This window comes from Orbicella franksi, chromosome 13 (assembly GCF_964199315.1).
Source record: "Orbicella franksi chromosome 13, jaOrbFran1.1, whole genome shotgun sequence".
Taxonomy (NCBI): Eukaryota; Metazoa; Cnidaria; class Anthozoa; order Scleractinia; family Merulinidae; genus Orbicella; species Orbicella franksi.
Genome location: NC_138157.1, coordinates 23,631,407 through 23,649,297, shown reverse-complemented (window position 1 = coordinate 23,649,297; position 17,891 = coordinate 23,631,407). Strand labels below are relative to the sequence as shown.

The window sequence follows — 17,891 nt, the reverse complement described above, 5'->3', positions numbered from 1 at the left end:
GGGGTGAGAAAAGTTTTTCATTGCTGCTTTTATGCCTGAGGTACTTGTCTTTTCTTCGCCTAGGATAATTAAGAAAATATGTATCCAGCCATAGACTTTTCATGGAGTCCACACCATTCCTAACGTTTTGCAGCAGAATGATTTCCAGTCCCAGGATCATTTGCGGTACAATTTGGGGATCATTTGCGGTACAGGGATCATTTGTGGGCAGGGATCATTTGCGGGGCCGTACAACTCTACATGATTAAACCCGCTTCGAGGAAAACAATGGTCAGTAATACAAAGAACATCGAAGTATGTTACCGTCACACTCGACACAGATGAGGAACGTATAAATGTACTTTATATACAAACCTACAGCTGGAAGGAAAAGCTGGCAGTTTTAATGCTACCTAGGTTTCAAGGATCGCTACAAAGGACCAAAAATTTAATCTTGAAGCCAGGTAAGAGATTTACGTGAATTTATCAGAGCATTTTACGAAGGCGAGTGTGTTAGTTACTCACTGGAATGTTTTCAAAATTTCCTGAACTTTAAGCGGTCGTCAGTTTTGAAAACCTAGTGGGCAGACAAATTTTATTACTGTTTTAAATTAAGGGACATTTATACTTTCTATTCATGTAGTTCAGCAGTTTCAAACAGGTGCCACATTTTTAAAATGTGCCTTCAAAGTAGAACTATTTTCACGTTTGGTTCAAAACTCGATTTAACGGGTAGAAAATCTTCTTTTAACCGTTGAAGGAACAACATTGAATTACAATCGCAACATGGCTAAACAAACTGCTGTGATATATCTCTGGTTGAAAAAAAGAATTGGGACTGTTGAGCAAATATTATTTTTTTTAGAGTGCGGGTAATATGTGCCATTTTCCCAGTTTCGACAGGCATGCAGCTTGTGTCGGGCGGACCAAACTTCAATCAATCCTAGAGAACCTCAATTAGAATTTTTAATCAAATAAAACTCATGTTAGTGATTGATTAGGTAAGGTCTTTGAAATCCCAGCTTATGAGAAAAATCGAATTTTCGAAGTAAAATCAGTGGTCGGTTTTTACAGAGACAGCCTTTTAATTGTTGAAGTTTCACACAGAATGGCAAAAGACTTAAGCAAACAGTGAATAGAGAAAGGAAAAACATCTTGGAACATTTTTTAAAGAGTTAGAAGTTGGGCTGTTATAATCCATCAAAAATGTAGTAAGCCACCTTAAACATGACATGAGTGAGGAATTGATATATCAAGGTCTCATTACGTCTTAATAGTAATTGGACCGAGTAGAGCACAATTCAGGGAGTAATTGCGCAAGTACTTTCAAAATCAGATGACCAGGCAGCACAAGGCTGATTTCAAATTAGGAGTGCCACAATCACTCCCTAAATTCAGGGCTTCTGATATTTCGCGCGGTCACAGAGCCATGAATTTCAAGTAAATCCGTGAAATCCCGCGAAATTCACAAAACCAGGCGAAATCCCGCGAAATTCGCTGGAAATCTTATCAAATACTTGTCAGCACAACAAAGTTATCTTGTCTGTTGGGGCTGCTTACTTGCTGTAAACTTGCTAAATTACCTTGAAACTTCATCACTGCAATGAGTAAACAACATGCCAAAACTGCCAGGTGTTCTTAGATTAATGTTGCGAAAAACTGGGCAGCAGCAACGATGTAAAAAGCTTTGTCATTGGCGCATTTCCAGAGCACATTGTTGTTAAAAGAGCAAATGATGTTCTCTGTTAAAAATAACCTCGTGGTCAAACACAGAGCAAACTGCAACCTTCATTCATCATTTCTTGGCAACTACGAAAGCCAAACGAAGAATGAGAATCAAAAAAGGCCATGCGCACGCTGTTGGTGCCCAGAACCGTTACAAAATATGTAACGCTAAAAAACAAGGTGGAGTATAAAATTTAAGGACAGCTGTAACAATCTGACACATCATATGAAAGTAAATTATATGTGCATTTATCTTCTAATGAGAAAATCCCTGAATATCTACTTACTTTCACGTGAAAACAAAATGAAAACACCACACAGGAAATTGACCATAAAAACTGTAGTGAACGCGTTTGAAATTGTTGGCATCATTTCCGTTGCCGTTACAATTTTGAGACAAAAGTCTTGAAATTTGAGGTGCACATGAGTTGCAGAATCAAGTCGAATACGTATTTTTCACAGAAAGTCAACACCAGCAGAGATAAAACTGATTTTCTAGCATTACATTCATGTTTTTGAACCAACGTTTTGGTTCGAAATTCAACGTTAAACATCAGCGTTTGTCCAGCTTGTGAAAACGTTTGCATTGTTCGTTTGGTTCCTTTCGTTTTCATCGTTTGGAGCGTTTCTATCATTTGCAATGTTTTTATCGTGCGTTTCGTTTTTATCGTATGTTCGCATCATTTCTATCGTTCATTTGATTTCTATTTTGAGTATCGTTTAGAACCCGGGTTTAGAACTATCTTTGGCATCCTTGTTCTTGGAATGCGGGGAAATGTTCATGCGTCTGTTCTACTTATGACATTTACCCATGAAGTATATCCCCAGAATCTGCTGACTTGCCACATGAATCTCAACTTCAGCTTCAATTGATGCACAGTTCAGGCACAGTTTGGCAGAGTTTAGGCACGACTTTGACGCATTAATTTTACGCACAGTTCAGACAGTTTAGGCAAAACGAATGCACATTTTACATATTTTAAGAATCTTCCAACGCGCAGATCATTTAAAGCGTGTCTGCTTTCCCAATGCATTGTAAAAACATGCAAAATGTTTGAAGTAAATTTACAATGCTTGTAAACCGTACTTGGAAGACTGTTGGAGTATCATTTTTGTTTCTAAACTGGACCAGAACCACACTGTTCTTCCTAAATTTACTGCGTGACAAGCCAGTGCTATGAGAGGTTTGAACTCAGTGAACATTGGATCAGCTGAAAGTTTCGTGGCTTCCAGTGGCAGCATTAAATTACTCATGATATGTCAATTCCGGTTACATTAAGGCATGTTTAACATGACAACTTGTTTTAAACTACAAACGAAACTTCCTGTGCCTTCGTATAAACCCTAAACAAATCTCAGACGAAACGACTGTGTTGACTCTTTTTGTTGACTTTCAATAAAATACAATTACAGGTTGGCCAATCAGAATCGTTGGTTCCCACAACTAGTAAAATTCCAGGTTGAATGAAGTAGAGGTCTTCCTCTGATTTATCCATCTTTTTTTATTTAACAGCTTTAACAGTTGATACGTCTTAATTCTTGTGACGACATTTATTATAGGTAATCGAGCAATTGATCTTGACTTCAGCGGAAGATGAGATCTTTCAATTTTGACATACATTTTCTTGTCTGCATCAAACAAAACAATTGGAAATGTTCTTACAAAATTGGTTTCAGCAAACAAATGATTGTTTTATTTATTAAGCCAGTTTTTCGCATGAAGGGTCCCTAGAAATCCCTCGCGATGTCAACTGATCATCATTGCAGGTCTTTGAATTAATAAACTTGAGGTGAGCAATTAATTTACAGTATGCCTCTTCTTTGGTTCAATTTTGGCACGCTTTGGCACTTTCTTGTGCACAAATTGAATAGTCAACCAGCTTTATTAATTATTTGAACTATTAGTGCAGTACAGGTTCTACGTGAGAAGAGACGCTGTGCAGGGGTGCTGTCCATTTCTTCTGATGGTGCTTTCCGCAAGTCCAGTAGAGACAAGTGTGGGTCATGGCTTGCATCAGCAGCTTTTTTCAAGATTTTCTTTGCAGTTTTGACACTGTTCTCAGCCTTCCCGTTGGATTAAGGATACCATGGAGACATTTTAACGTGTTCAAACTGGATCTCGGCTGCAAACTTCTGAAACTCAGCACAGTCGAACTGTGGGCCGTTGTCTGTGGTGAGTTGGTCTGGAAGACTATATCTTGCCAGATGAGGTTTCAGCTTGTTAGTAACCACTCTGGCTGTCGTAGACGTCAGTATATCCAACTCGAAGAAGTTAGAATAGCGGTCAGTTGTAATCAAGTACTGGGTGCCATTGAGCTCGAACAGGTCTGCTGAGATGCTCTGCCATGGTTGTGTAGGTATTTCATGACATTTCAGAGGTTCTTTTTGCTGCTCTGGTTTGTAGCTGTTGCAAATCCTGGACCTTGAGATGAATTCTGTGATTTGCTCGTAGATGCCTGGTCAGTAGAAGGCTTTTTTGGCTCTCCAGAGGCACCCCTGTATGTCCAGGTGACTGGAATGTACTTTATCCATCATGCATTGCCTGAGGCTAGAAGGTACTACAATGCGCTCACCCTTGAACACAACACCATCCTGTATTGACAACTCTTCTCTGAAGGGAAAACAGACCTGCAACTGGGAGGGTACGTCAGCCCTTCTCTCTGGCCAGCCTTGTGTGATAATAGGAGCTAATGCCTGGAGCTCTGCATCAACTTCAGTGGCACTTTTGATTTCCTGCAAGGTTAGTTTCCGAATGGACACAGACTCTGCCATGTCTATATACTCAGTCTCAACTTCTGTTGGTGATCTTTGTCGGCAGCATTCCATACTTCCTGGGTGTCAACTGTGTCTTGTTTAACCAGGGGAAGGTAAGCTCGGCTAAGTGGATCAGCCATGTGCATCTCTGTACCCTTTCTGTAGGAAACGTCTGAGTCAAATTTCTGTAGACGCAACAGCATTCTCTGCAATCGCTTTGGTGCACTCAATAGACTTTTCTTCATAATAGACTCCAGGGGTTTGTGATCAGCATCAATAAAGGTCTTTCTGCCATAGACATAGCCCTAAAATCGCTCAACTCCAAAGACAATTGCTAATAGTTCCTTTTCTATCTGAGCGTAGTTAGTCTCAGTAGGCGTCAGAGCTCTGGAGGCATACGCCACAGGGTAACCATCCTGCATCAAGCACGCTCCAAGACCACTCATAGAGGCGTCACACTGGAGTGCGGTCTTCTTTTGGGGGTCGAAGAACTTGAGCCCAGGTGCCTGGGTTAGAACCTGCTTCACTTGATCTAGACACTGGCCATGAACCTCTTTGTCCCAGACAAACTCATTGTCCTTCCTGACAAGCTCTCTCAGTGGTTTGGCCAAATCTGCTACGTTGGGAGCAAACTTCTGCACCTAATTTATCATGCTAGTACTCTCTGGACACCTTCCTTGTCCGTAGGAGGCGGCATTTCATTGATGGCTTTCAGCTTGTTTGGATCAGCCCAGAGACCCTCCGACGATATGATGTGACCCATGTAGCTGACTTGCTTCTGTCTGAACTGTATCTTCTCTGAGTCAAGCTTGATGCCCTTCTGCTGACAACGGTTGAAGACTTCTCGCAGGTTTCAGTCATGATCTTTGAGTGCTTCCTCATCGGTGTCTCCTGCTCCGAACACCAGGATGTCTTCTGCTATAGCCTTCTGACCTGGTAGGCCTTCAAGTGCAATATCAATCCTCCTCTGAAACTCCTCTGGAGCTGGGGATACACCAAACTGCAAGCAAAGCCACCGAAAGCGTCCCCAGGGTGTTCCAAAGGTACAGTACTGTACAAAAGTAATGAGAGCGAAATGCACGAATTTCATTCTTTGTCTCTGCGAACTTTCTTCGAAAGGTTCGCCTGAAAATTCAAGCATCTTTTCGCAATGTCTTGAGCGTTATTTCTTTAAAACGAAGGACGAAAATTCGCGGCATTTTCAAGACCAGAACGACAATTCCTTACCAGAGGCATAATTCCGCTTGCAGTATGCGAAATATCGCAGTGCAGTGTGCTGACCAGTATCGAACCATCAATGTATCGTTCTCTTGTGAACAATTGCCGTCACGTTGACGCTTTACTCCTCTATAAAATTCGCTGTTGTTAATGTGTTAATCCATCTTTCATGGCAAAGAACGTAGAGAATTTGAATCCTTTGATCGTTTTCAATGACATGAACTTGCTAACTTAAGCTTTGCCACGTCACCATGCTAGCAAGGCAGGTACAAAAGTCGGACCGCTAGTCCGGGTAAACTTGGACGAAAGTAAAATTCTTAATAAGGTCTTTTTGAAGGCCTACTTCACCTCAAAATTCATCCAAAGTGACATCAAATTCAGTGATCAATGGACAAGCAGACATGTTGTTTATCTAGTGCCAGGTCTCCACGTGCCCAGTCCCCCCAGCTGTTATCACGTTCGTCATGTCCTTGTCCGCCTGCCATGATGGATAGTATATTATTTCCGACAATCCCTCTTTATTTCACACTAGCAAATAAGAGATGGAGACATGCGACTGCATTTGAGCATGTTGGAAGTGCAAAGAAATGGGATTAGGGAAGGAAAAGTGCAGAGATGTTCGGATGGCAAGTGCAAAAGGGAAAGACATGGTATCCGGTCGTTTCGCCGATGAGTTGTTTCGCCAACGTCTCGCTCGCCAACGTCTTAGGTCGATTCACCAACGTCCTAAGTCGCTTCGCCAACGTCCTACTGGTCAATTCGCCAACGTCTAAATAAAAGTTTACCTTCACTTGTGTGTGTTGTCATTTATTTCAATACCTCACCTAGAATTATTTTCCATGCAAGAGCACCTCATTATTTACGACAACAGTTCTTCTGCTACGCTAGCCCTCCTGCTAAGATTTTTTTTGTATGAACACTAACGAGGGGAGGAAGCGTAACTGATTTATAACAATCAATACAGCTTGAATGTTACTAAAACTACGAGTTAAAAAGTCTTCAGCCGTGTTAAACAGATCTGTAAGAGGCTGGCCTGAATAGTTCGATAATAGCTTCGAACCTTCGACGGTAATATCGCAAGGTCGCGCAGAGCCTGGGTTCATTGTGGCTGCACCGCGAGTACTTCTGCAAGTAGCATTTCTTGTTCAATGAAAACAGGTTGGCAAACAGACCATTTGGGCTTGTGAGCTTTAAGACTGCAACAAACAAAGTGATATCAGCTTTCTCTGGACATAAAGCAAGGTAAGTTTGTGAGAAAAGGCTTTGAGGTATTACTATCACTCACGATGATATTAACGTTTTTATCACGCACGTTCTTGTTTTGCTCTGGTTTAATTCATCTTACTACTGTGAATCAATGGGAAACTTAAGGAACAGAGCGAATTTTTGCTAGAAAGTTTGAAGGAAAATTCGAGGAGAGTGAATTTTCGCTCGAAAAATCGGGCCAAATTATTAGTAGACACGAATTACTGCTCGAAAATTCGCGTCAACTAAAACAATGGGCACCGGGAAAATTCGCTGAATTTTCTTCAAACTTTCGAGGTGAACAAAACTTCGCCATTTTTCATCGAAAAGCCCCGAAATTCACGAATTTCGTCGAATTACGCTCTCATTACTTTTGCACAATACTGTAGTAGCAAAGCTGCTTGGATCGTGCCAGAACCCATTTTTCGCATCCAATACTGTGAACACACGGGCCTTTGATAACAGAGGCACCACATCATCTATTGTAGGTAAGGGGTAATGATTTCTGTGTAAAGCTTCATTTGATGGTTTCGGGTCAATATACAGTCTAACCTTGCCATTTTTCTTTGTTGTGACCACAAGTGCTGAAATCCAGTTCGTAGGTGTAGCGACCTTCCAAATCACTCCAATATTTGACAATCTGTCCAGTTCTTGTTTTAAAGGCTCTTTGAGGGCAATGGGGACTTTCCGTGTAGGTAGCTGGACTGGCTGGACATTCTTGTCTATCTCCAGGTGGAGTAGCCCTTCTAGTTTGCCTTCTCCAGTGAACACATCGGTGTACGGCAAAATGTAGTCTTCCACCTTAGGACCTTTCTCCTCCACACCACTTGACTCCACAGAAAGGATATTCTGGCTGTTGGCTGTTAGCAGCCGAAGGTGTTTGCTGGCCCTCATGCCCAAAATGGATTTATAATCACCACAAACAGGATGAAACTCAATGCTGTATTTCTTATTGTTCTTGGGGTTGACGACTTTGAATCGCTTCTTGCCCAAGGGTTTGACCTCTGACTGGTTGTACATTACCAGGTTAACGGGGGTATCTTCCAGTTCACTCAAGCCGTTTTGGCCACAGAGCTTTAACACTGTCTCATCAGTCATGATGTTTACTGTTGATCCACTGTCCAACTGAAACTTTTCCTGGTTACCATTGACCAGTAGAGTGGCAAAAACTTTGTTAGGGTGATGACTGGAGGCTAATGCATTAACCTGCTCTTTCACTTCAATCTCGGCCACATATTCATACTCCTCATCTTCGGATGTGTAATCCACAGACAACACTTTCTTCTTAGCTTCTTGGCAACACACTGCAAAATGGTTTGGCTTGCCACAATTCTCGCAAGATGTTCCCCATGCAGGGCAGTTCTTCTTAGTGAAAGGATGGTGCCTGGAACAAAACTTGCACCTGCGTTCTTGTGACTCGTTTTGGTTCTTCTCTGGAACCTTTGTCTTCTTTTTGTCAACTGTTTTTCTTTTGTCTTCCTTCACGAAACGGACATCCTCTTGATTCATCTCCTTTAGCTGCCTTGCTGATGTCTGCAAAGATCTGCAAATGTCTATACATTGTCCTTAAGTGAGCTTGCTTGTCTGCAGGAGCTTCTTACGAGCAGAATTGTCATTGATGCCCACCACCATTCTATCACGAATAAGTGAGTCTGTTAATGACCCATAGTTGCATGTCTTCGCTAATTGTCATAATGCGGTAACATAAGCATCAACTGACTCATTTGACTCTTGGTCCCGACAGTTGAACACATACCTTTCATAGGTCTCATTGCACTCCCCAATGCAGTATTGTTTCATCTTTTCTAAGATCACTTCTGGGTCTTTTCTTTGGACTTTGTTCTCAAACTCCCTAGCATCAATTACGTCTAATGCATCAGAACCGATGCATGTAAGCAATGTGGCTGCCCGTCGTTCCTTATTGCTGCCCGGATTTTCGGGGTCTTTTAGCTGAGCCGCAATTTCGTAATTTGACCACGCTCAACAGAATCGTTGCCATTTGACAGGAAGATTTCCACCGCTTAAATCCATCATTTCTGGAAGCTGTATATTCACAGGAACAGTTATCATCGAGGGTAGTGTACCCGAAGCGCCATCACCTTCACTCGTGGTAGGCATACATGTAATACTTGTACAGAAATATCGACCGGAGAGTTCACAGAAAATACATCAAAAAACTCACCACGTTGGCTTCCGGCATGGCCATGAGCGGCAGTACTATGTGTGTTTCACTTCTGACACCATGTAGCGTAGTCTAAACGAGACCAAACGATGATAACACAACGGTTTTAATTAAGCTCATAAAAGCCCGCCATTACTAGCCGCAATACAACAACTACAACCGGGATACATCTCATTCTAATGCGCAAGCTCGAAGGGCCTATGACATCATAACATCGTTACAAACTCTGCACTGTTTAGGATTGAAATTTAACACCGCCTACGAGAATTTCAGTGAGTTGTGTAAATTTTTCTCCTTGTTACTTGCTAACCCGGTAAAAGAGTGGAGATTAAAACAACACCGCAAGCTGATATCACAGAGAATCTATGACTACGATTGTTTTCATTCACATTCAGTCCATAACAAAAAATATTAGAGTAAAACTCGGACATTTGTCAATGATTAGTGACTACATCAACACCGTGCGCATGGCCAAAACGAAGACTGACAAGAATCAAACATACCATATTTCCTTTGTGTAGGTTTTTGGTGTCTCGCTACGATGTTGAAAAAAATCAAGAATCCCACATAAACAGAACTTTACAATTGGATAAAGAAGATATTCAATGAAGCAACTTGAATAGTAAATATCTAAGCGTAACTCTTGTGTTTTTATTATCCTGATTCTCTTATTTGTTTTCACTTGTAAAGTGTGATTTCATAATGCGGTACGAAGCCTGAGTAAATGCTCTAAGAGCGTCTAGTTTCATTAAAAACGTTCCTCAAATCAGCACAAAACCAATCACTTTCCAGTGAAATTTGCCCAGAAAACTCCCGCGAAATCAGACGTTTTTTACTGATCGTTTTTCAGCAAAATTGGCCTTGAAAATTCCGCGAAATTCAAGCGAAATTGGCCATTTTTTCCACGAATTTGTCCCTGAAAATCCCACGAAATTTGACTTTTTTTCCACGACCTACCAGAAGCCCTGCAAATTGTATGACACTAGGTTCAATTACTAATTAATTGTATCTATAACACATTCCGAAATTAAAAAAGTCAGTAGTGCTACCCATAAGTTTTATTATTATACATTGAACTCACTTTCTGATTGGCCGAAAGCACACAGGGAATTTTCGAAATCAGCGCCTGTGACGTCATCTAGCTGCAGACTATACAATAATCATGTCAAGGACACTCCAGGTCATGGGTAATCATATCAAGTGAAAGATTTCTAAGGGTAATCATGTCAAGTTCATGTGCTTTGTGCTGCTTGTTATCAGTGAAGAAGCAAAAACATGACTTATTTTTTTGTTGTTTAATTTATAATAAACAATTATTAGATTCGGGTTTTGTGATATCCAGAATAATCAAGGTCTTGTTACCTACCTCCACCTTGATTATTCTGGATATCACAAAAACCTTATCCAATAATTGTTTAAAAACTGTAGGAAACACTAAGAAGGAAGCCTTTAAAGCACACGCAATCAACATGTGAATGGTGTAGGTATTACAATTACAATTACAATTGGATACCTGCAATTGGACACCCATATGATGGTGTGCCAATTATTTGAAAAATAGGCCTGTGGAGAAGCAATCACGATCACTAATTTTGTAACAAAGTAAGATTATTTGGATATCCTCCTCAAATAACTATATTTCTGTTTAGTGTATGTGCACAAACAGAAATGCTGATGTTACAAATCAAATAATCACTTTACAGGTATATAATGCATTTTAGTATAAATCTCCTAGTGTTCTATCACGAATGCCGTTCTCTGATTGGCTATGCTACTCACTATCTATTCTGTGATAGATAGTGAGTAGCGTAGCAGTGTGCCCTTGTTAATAACAAAATGACCACCCCTTCTTGGTGTTTTAGAAGTGTCTGTGAAGAGGATTTAGATAAAGTTTGGAACGACTAGTAGATTTATACTAAAACAATGAAATTATTCGCTCTGAATTTCTATGCGTGATAGTTGACTCGGGCTGCGCCCTCGTCAGTTGTCACACAATAGAAATCTCAAGCCCATAATCTAATTGTTTAATATTCACTTAAACTACAAACCTGAACTGGAACATCGTACACATTGACATCTTTGCCCCGTCCATCACCATAAATGTCTTGATAGTCAACATAGTCATCATCCTCTGAACTCAACTTTGCGCTGTCTGTGCTAGATGTTGACTGACGCTTCCCACCACTACTTATCACCAATGAGTGTGCCACAAGATCTCGTGAATTTCTTGGATTGTTAAATTCTACACTGTTTCTGTTCACATTTGTGTCCTGTGACAAAGGTCTTTCAAAAACCTTTTCTCTTTCGTGAACATTTGGTGCAGCAGGAACATCATAGATTTCAGCATAGATTTCAGGTTCTTCGTGAACCAGTAAAGGCTTCTTACTGTCACTTTCTGGTTTAGATACCCCTTGATCAGGACTATTACACATTGCAACAGCACTGCTGGATACATTGTCATCAGAATACAAGTCAGTTGTCTGATTGGAAAACAGCTCAATATGGCTCTGCTCCTTGTCAGAATTTTGAGGCAGGTCATAAACTTCTGGAGGTACGTCATCTTCAAGGCGTGGTGTGGGTACATCATACATATCATCACATGTTGCTTGGTCCTTGACATCATTTTCAATTCTGGATTGCTTACTGTTGACCTCGTCATTTAATAAATTTTTACCAGGAAGATTACTAAACTGTTGCTCCAACTCTTCAAATTCTTTACTAGAGTGTACAAATCCCTCAGGTCTATTCGCATTTGGCACATCATAGTCAGGACTTGCGACTCCTCTTGGTACAGCATAATCCTCACCAACCTCATGAGACTTGGGAACATCATAATCAATATCCTCAAGAGAAAAACACTCAGTAGATTTGTATGTTTGAGGTGATGTATGTCCTTCTAGTCTCCTCTTAATTTCCTGCAAACGATTTCCAGGAGCAATTCCCTGTCTCCCATGCAATGAACACAACCACCAACCAATAAGGCCATCCACATCTTGTTCTAGCACAGTGATAACATCACCCTTTCTGAAGCTTAATTCATCAGGTGCATCAGCAAAGTTATCAAACAGAGCTTTGGCAAGAATAGCCTAAAAACAATTAAAACAAGAATCAGTTTGTTCATAAAAGCATCTTAATGTACTTTGCCTCTTATCTATAAGTATCAGACATCCCATCAAATCATCTCTACGTGAACCAAAAGGAAGTAACCTGTGTTTCTCAGATGAAACCAATGGATTGTCAAGATATTTACTTTATAGAGTGCTTATAAACTGTTATGCTGCAATGGTGGAAATTGAGACACTCATATGACAAGTGGAATTTATCAACTTGGAGCTGATGCGGTCAAAGACAAACTGAATGCTATCATGAGTTGGAAGTTGACATGTTTTGAGCATTAGCCCTAATGGTAGCAAAGAAAGCTCATGCTTCAAAATGTCTGTTTTACAAACTTACAGTGGCAATTAACTTCATGCCAAAAAACAATTAAGATTACATGATGATTTACAGTACTTTAAAGGACCTGATAAAGAATTTTTAAAATGCTAAAATCTATTTTTCAGACAGTACTGTAACTGAAGAGAAATTTCTGCCAGAGAAAGAAATCAAGACTTTACACACACACACACAAGTAAACTAAAAATTTGATAGTAACATAGGAGATGGTTATAATAATTAAATTTGCTGCAAAATTGAAAACTTAGACACTTTTCAAACAGCCGAAGAAACTGAAAACATAATTGCAACTAAAATTGATCACAGACATAGACTGCAAAGGGTAACCTGAGATAAAAACTTCTTTCTACACTGAATTAGCCATACTGGTGTGAAAACCAACATTCAGAGCTAGCTCAGACATAAATAACAGTATGTTCATCCAACAGATAAAAGTAACATTGCCAGCATTTATTAATAAAAGCATGGTCTGTTGTCCACAAAATAAATCATGTACACATCAAATGCTGTACGTTATTGTGCCCTACTTGACTAGAAGGACAGCAAGCAGGCTTGATAACTAAAACGACTTATAAAACATCCACTAAAACTGCATTAGAAATGTAGTGAGAGATTCAGAAAAAATTGTGCACACAGTAATAAACAGACTGCAAAAGAAGTTAAATTATGCAGGTGTCATCAACAATTCACTGAAAGGTTACCATATATAACTCAATTATTTTCTAAATACTGGTTTTCTGATTTATGTACAGTCAAGGTGAAAAAGCAACAGCAGTCAATATGGAACACTGGAAAATGCATAGGTACAGGAGTAATTACAGCCCAAAGATTTGGTTACTTAAATGAAAATTAATTGTATACTCAGAGGTTCAACATGCAATACTTAACATAACTATTACACAACTACTAACCCAAAAATAGTCAATGTAATGTATCATATGTTGCTAAAACTAATACATAAGAGGTATTCTACTAACCATCCTTCTGGCTCAATTGACACTCTCCCCAAAAATGCAAGCTGTGTAAGTTATGCTGTTTACGCATTATCTGTCTCACTTTTTAAACTGCAGGAATGATAGGAATTTCTCTATCAAATCTAATATATATTTTATATATCTGTCTATTCACTCCTTCATTATAGACACATGCATGAAAGCTTAACAGTCAGTTTCTTCCCTTACATACGATATGTATGAACCTTATCACTCATTTCACAGCTATCATCACTCCAAACAACACAGTTTAACTCCTACTGGTATACTATATGTTTTCTCATGATTCATCATTAAAATTATCATCAACACAATGAGCAATTATTCAAATTTCAACAACGTTGCTTATAAGATGAACACCTTGAAATAAATGCCTAAAATGAGTGAGGTTTGAATTACCCTGCAGCTGCATAACATGTAGCACAAACAAACACTGCAGGGTAAGCATCTCACGAATTTTAGATTGCAAACAGTTTCTTTCTTTTGGTAGATCTTCTTCAATTCAAGACAAAAACATGTAATAAGAATTATCCAAGTCATGGTTGCAGGGGGAAGGTTTAGAAAGATAGGTTTCTGCAATATAACTGACTCCTGCATACACTGTGTAATCAGTACAGATAGTACTTCATGTGCCAAAAAACTACGTAACAAATTAAGTTTGGTAAAAGAAAGGTGGTAAGCTACTTAAAACAAACTAGTGAGACAATCTCAGATAGTGCAAACTGCAATTGATAGCTCTGGCACGGTAGTCCCATAAGTACTCACGCTTGCTTGGTTCACTTCCGGTTTGTATCTACCTTGGTAGTCAGCTAGGGCTTTTCCCCTTAGCAGTGAGCACGTTTCAAGGTTGTATTTTCATTCAAGGTCACAAATTACATACAATTACTGTTTGTCACAACAGCTTTTAAATTTTACTCTGGTGTTTTACGATGATTTTCGTTCCTGTTAAATTCAATAATACGTTGAACAAATGCGACAATTCAGCTCTGCACGCCAACTTTATAACTTGATACTTTTGTTTTCCTCGCAAAGGTATGTAACATGAAACTCTTGTTTTCTCCAAAACACAAGGAAGAGGAGCTTGTTTTGGGGGATAAATGAAAGAAAGTTAAATATCTGACGAAGAAATGGAAGCAAAACAATTTTGTTTTTTCTCAAAACGCAAATTTTCTTATCACAGATGAAGAAAAACTAATTTACTTATCAGATAGTAATGGAATAGCACTTTCTTTTTCTGTTGCCACCTTTGTTGTTAAAATTAATACACAACAATATCGATTGATACCACTGGGAATCGTTTCAATGAGAGGTATTGAAGGTAAACAGTGCTACTTGGCCGACATTATCCTGCATCAATGAACGAGTCTCCTCAAAGACTGATTAAATTAATTTGCGCTTTCATTAGGTGCCACGGAGTCTGCAGCAATATTTGAGCACTTTCCTGGTTTCTTTTGTCACAAATTTACAATTTGCACAATATTTAAGCGACTAACTCAGGAACTTTTTGGTCTCTCTTACAGATGCAGTTAAGGCAAGAAATAAGTAAGCAACTATTGAGAAACTTCACATTTTCCCTCTTCATTTAAACCCTGACAAACATACTATTCTAGTTTGAAAACAGCAGATTGTATTTGTTGAACCGACCTGTGGGTAATTCTAAAAGATACATTTAACTTTTGCACTAAAAAGGGACAGGTAGCGCTACCTAGTACCTGACATTACATGACATAAAAAACCGTGTGGAAACATAGTACATAACACTTACGATGCTAGAATGCATGCCTCTTACATGTTGGGTTCTACCGTAAGGAAAACTACTCAACATTTGTGTGTTATCCTGTATGCAATGTATCCCCCACCTAATGTATAGAAGACATGAATGCTAACTAATCCACGCATGCATTTAGGGCAAATTGGTTTTGTTCCTAATAGAATACTACCACAAGGAGAGCAAGGGGTTACTTGAAATAAATATATAGCTTTATGATGTTAACTCCCAACTGACATAGATATAACAAGTTCTACGTAGGGTGCACATGTACCTTTCCCGGCTCACCCCCACCATTTCCTTGTCTTCAGACTAATCAATTAATTGAAATTAATTAATTAAACAAACATTAAAGTTTACACCTTAGCGCCTTAGTACCTTAGGGGCAGGCAGCCCCCAAAACCATCCCAATAGTGCATTCTGCACTAAAAATGAAAATGTGAAATATAGTCCTTCATAGTCCTTCAAATATGAAAAACAACATTTAGAACCTTCCGCACTTACATTGTTTATTTTTCGTCTTAACTTTTAGAGTAGGGTTGCCACAAAAAAAATTGGAAAAATCAACATTGAATCAATATTTACAAGTTTTATTATAAATCTTTCTCATTACATGTACCCATGTTTGCATTCTTGTCTTAACTCAACTTTTCCATCTGGTTTGGAAAATTACACTTTTCTATATAAATTATATCTAAATGAGCCAAAGGTGTTAATTCCTGTCTATCATATGGCAATCTAGTCCAAGATGAAGAGCTCTGAAAGGCTCCCTGGGCAGTCAGAATTTTACAACATGGACCTTTGAGAGGGGTGTCGAATGGTCCTTTAAATAACATGGGTCTTGCCAAAAGTTTTGTCAAATTTAACTGGTCACACAGTTGCACATTTAAGTGGTTATGTGCATCTGGCAGTCTTGTCCCACAGAAATAATCTACAGACAAAGGATATTTGAACATAGGTAATTATTATAATAACCCATTCCCCGAAGGCGTTCACTTTTATACAGGTTTGAATGTACTGGACTGTTGAATCAAAGTGGTTATGAGCCACTCAACTTGGATCATCTATAATGAATTATCCATATGGACCGTTCTATCTCAAAAAGGTTCTATATATCAATATGTATCTTTGTGCTTAGAGTGGAATCACTATATTTCCACAAGGACAACACTGCGTCTTGTCCGATCAACAAAGTTAAGCCCTGTTTGGCAGGGTTATTACATAGTTGGGTGACCAAATACCAATATCCCACATCTTTTTTTTTTTCTGTTTTTCTTACCTTTCCAAGATGATATCAGTAACTAGCAGAACTGTGTGTAATGTCTTTTCTTCTTTTCATTGACTATTGATGTCCATATCATTTCACCATTTCCAAATTTAAGCTTATTTACAGTAACAAAAAATTATAGAATAAAACTTACGACAAAAAGCAACATTTTGATCTCCCTGAGATCATTTTCAAGTTGTAGAAAAAGCAAATGAAATATACATATATAAGTACAAATTAGGGTGTGAGAATGTCCAACAATAAAATATGTAAATACAAGTGCTAAAATGTAAGTGTTAACATAATAAAATACTAAAAAAAAACTATATAAATTTTAAACTTTGCACGGATTGAATCTGACTGTTGTTCCAATGTCAGATTCTACTACTCCTACCTCCCCTGCTAAGTATTGCTTTTGAACAAAAGACTTCCCAGCATATGTTTGGCTGGTTTTATGGGGGTACTAGAAAGGCGTAAATTTTTGTCCAACAAAATGGCATAACGCGGCACAGAGGTCGAAGATGGTTTTTTGTTCGATCTGTAGACAGGGATTCCTTCATGGGTTGAAAAAAGGAACTTTTTACGCTAATAAACACTAGCTGCGAGAAATCGACATCGAAATCCTAAAGGCAACGATACTTGCATCAAAATTTTAAAAGCTACGATTTCAAAGGTAGCTGCCGGCCCCCCCTGCAACTATCTTTTCTACATTCATCCAGTAGGCCATTTCCGAGTTGCCTTTTGCCTCTGTGTCAAAACGAGTCTAAGTACAAAACCATTCATATGACTTCCACCTACAGGTTCATTTTCATGCAAATTAAACTTACTTTCATATGAAAGGTTTCACTGAAAGACTCTTTTTGAAACTGAGGCACAACCAAACATTCATCCATGAGCTGGCTCACAGGAGCCTTTGATTAATTCCCTCTCCTAAGTCACCACCTTGTCATTATCACCTCCACACTCACTCCCTAAAAATTAAACTGAGCAACATCTAAAAGAATCAAAATTCAACAAGATCTGTTAGATCTTATAACTGTGCTTTTAAAATTTAACTGTTTGGTTAGCACTACAGTCACAACACAGTGGACATTTCAAAGCCGTCCTTGATGATTCTTTTCTTACTGTAGACATCACATCACTTGATCAATGCAAACTCTGTTACTGCACCATCAGTCGTAGCTGTTGTGAAATCTCTGATGACGTAATGGTCTTAATCTGGAACTTTCTTCGGGATATGTATGGGCATGAACGAAATGAACGAAATGAACGATTTCATAACAACACTATTAACAATTGCTTTCTTTC

At 39.0% G+C, this 17,891-nt stretch overlaps 1 protein-coding gene across 1 annotated transcript in view; it reads right to left on the bottom strand.

Annotated features, from left to right (window-relative positions):
- The window catches only part of LOC145466026 (enhancer of filamentation 1-like), a 35,917-nt gene that overhangs the window by 4,788 nt on the left and 13,238 nt on the right, over positions 1-17,891 (bottom strand). Inside the window, exon 3 of the mRNA XM_081449810.1 lies at positions 11,152-12,189. Coding sequence (XP_081305936.1) covers positions 11,152-12,189 — 1,038 coding nt within the window. The remainder of the gene's footprint in view (positions 1-11,151; positions 12,190-17,891) is intronic.